Source organism: Plasmopara halstedii, assembly GCF_900000015.1.
Source record: "Plasmopara halstedii genome assembly, contig: Scaffold_991, whole genome shotgun sequence".
Classification (NCBI taxonomy): domain Eukaryota; phylum Oomycota; class Peronosporomycetes; order Peronosporales; family Peronosporaceae; genus Plasmopara; species Plasmopara halstedii.
In genome coordinates this window covers 1-2,285 of record NW_020187907.1, presented here as the reverse complement: position 1 = coordinate 2,285, position 2,285 = coordinate 1, and the positions used below count along the sequence as shown (strand labels likewise).

General features: G+C 46.0%; 1 protein-coding gene across 1 annotated transcript; it reads right to left on the bottom strand.

The window, feature by feature from the left end:
* Positions 1 to 289: 289 nt before the first annotated feature.
* Positions 290 to 2,140, bottom strand: PHALS_14501 (mitochondrial carrier family; the record flags this gene model as incomplete). The annotated part of the gene is made up of 1 exon (XM_024730320.1): positions 290 to 2,140. The coding sequence occupies one exon, from the start codon at positions 2,138 to 2,140 to the stop codon at positions 290 to 292; it is 1,851 nt and encodes a 616-aa protein (XP_024580609.1).
* Between the last annotated feature and the right edge of the window lie 145 nt (positions 2,141 to 2,285).

The window sequence follows — 2,285 nt, the reverse complement described above, 5'->3', positions numbered from 1 at the left end:
TTTTTTTGCCATATTATCGTTAGATGAAGAAGCTGTAGTGTGTTGTTTGATTTGAGTATTTCGCTGTATAACACTAGTATCATTGTAACTTACAAATGCGTCGCAAAGATTTTTACACAACCGTTTGTTCTCTAAAATATTGTAAATTTGGTGAGTCATACCCGATAGACGGTAATGCATAAGCTAAGGCTAGCAACGATAAGTTTTCAAATGTACTTCGATCCTCACGACCGTTGCTTCAAATTGGGCGCTTTCTATATTGTTTTTAACAATATACTAACGCATGATGTTATTTGCAATTGCTGTCCACTGTGCGCAGTTTTTCGTAGCTGAGGAACGAAATCACAGTAGATGGTAATGCCTTGACAACATTGATAACAAACCCACGGTACAGTGAGCGCATTCCTCGCAAAGCACCACCTTCATCGACCACCGACGCTCGTACACAATGCCAAGCACCTTTATACGATGAAAACGCAAGTTCTGGATGCCACTTTGTGCCCTGCAATTGAATGCGCCGTCGAATGACATCAAAGGGATACGATATGCACTGCGACACAAGCGAAGCTGTTGTGGCACACAAAATTTGGCCCGGTACACTAGGGTGACCAAGTTGAATGCTTGTGTCTTCAACGTCGTAGTGTACAAATACTGGCCGCAAAGACTCGTACAGAGCATAATTGCAACCAATGTATGTGAAGACACCAAGACTCGCAGGTCCGAATCCTCGATAAAATCCGCGCAGTCCCTCATGATCACGAATAGAGCGAGCGCAGTGCAGAATACCAGTGTAAGGACGATTTGCATTGTAATACTCTTGAGCCGTCAGCCGTCCGCGTATGACGTCGAGCGGGTACAGCAAGCAGTTGAGTGTCAGACCAGCGAATCCTCCCATAACGAAAGTGGTCAAGCTTGCTGAAACACGAGACTTGTCACCAAACAATGACGAAGATTGAAAAGCCGAGCGCATCAGGTGCTCGTGGTAGACGTGCCCTAGAGCGAATTTGATGGGGACACAAGGCACAACCCAAAGACAGTGAGCAACATTACCGCTGAACAAGCTACGCGGTCCACTGAGTGTCATCATATTAACGATTCCTTTCGTGACGGACGTGTATGGCGGCGTGGCTGAAGGAAGCTTTACAGTCGCTGAGGTTGACGTCAGCTTTGGAGTTGTCAGCTGCATTAATATCCGTAATCGCTCTAGTGGAGCACATATAGTTCGCACTACTACTCCAGCAGCGATGGCAGCGGCAAACGAAGTGAGCTGCGCAGTCATTTGTTGCCCTAAAATTTCTGCGTTATTCTGATAATCCACATTACTTCGGCTGCGCTCCAGCTCCGGCTGCAAGTATTCCCAGTCATCACCCGTAGGATTTTGATGTAAAGAAGAAAGCCACCCAGACTTGACGTTTGAGATGAATGTGGATCGATTCTGGTCAATCACTCTTGCTATCTGATCCTTGTCATTAGCTTGCATTTCAGCGGCATGCCAAACGGTGCGCAAAACATTGATATCGAATTTGAGAGCAGCTACACTAACGTCTACTCGATCTTCTTGACCATTTTCTGATGACGCATCCTCCACTTCAAATGCAGCAATTCCTCGTACCAAATCGTCATGCGTCACGTACTGGTCTCCAAACTGGTGCTTAGGTAAGTCAAACATGCGTTCGTAAAACGCCAAGCGTTCAGGTGTCATGGAGATTGATGTCTCTAGGGTTTTAAAAGTAGAGCCTACGGCCTCACTCGTAGACACGTACTGACGAATTGCACGCGGTAAATCATTCAGTCTTACAGCAGCTTGATCATTATAATCCTGTTCGACAGGTAGATCAGACGATACTGGTACATGCGACTTAGTCTCGTCGTTAAAGCTTGTCACCGACTTCAGCACGCGAAACGCAGCTTCTGGAAGAAAGTGATCAAGATTTGACGCGCCTAGTGCAATATGAAAATGTGCAAATTGGGAGAAGTTTACAAGTCCAGACGGATCATTTAGTAACAGCGACAGCGCGACTCGAATTGCACGATCGTAAGCTTGTGCTGATGGCAGCAGCACAGCAGCGTTTCCGGGAATCTCATTGTTATCATTTGCACTATGTATATCCGACTGCAGATGCTGTGGATTCCGAAGCATTCGACGCAAATCACGTTCCGTCGCAAAACTTTCACTTGAACCGGACACAACGGTTTGGCCCACTCTTTTGAATAATCTGTATAATGCTGTTGATCCACTGCGCGTAATGGTATGAAAGCTGACACGATCCATACACCAAACCTTG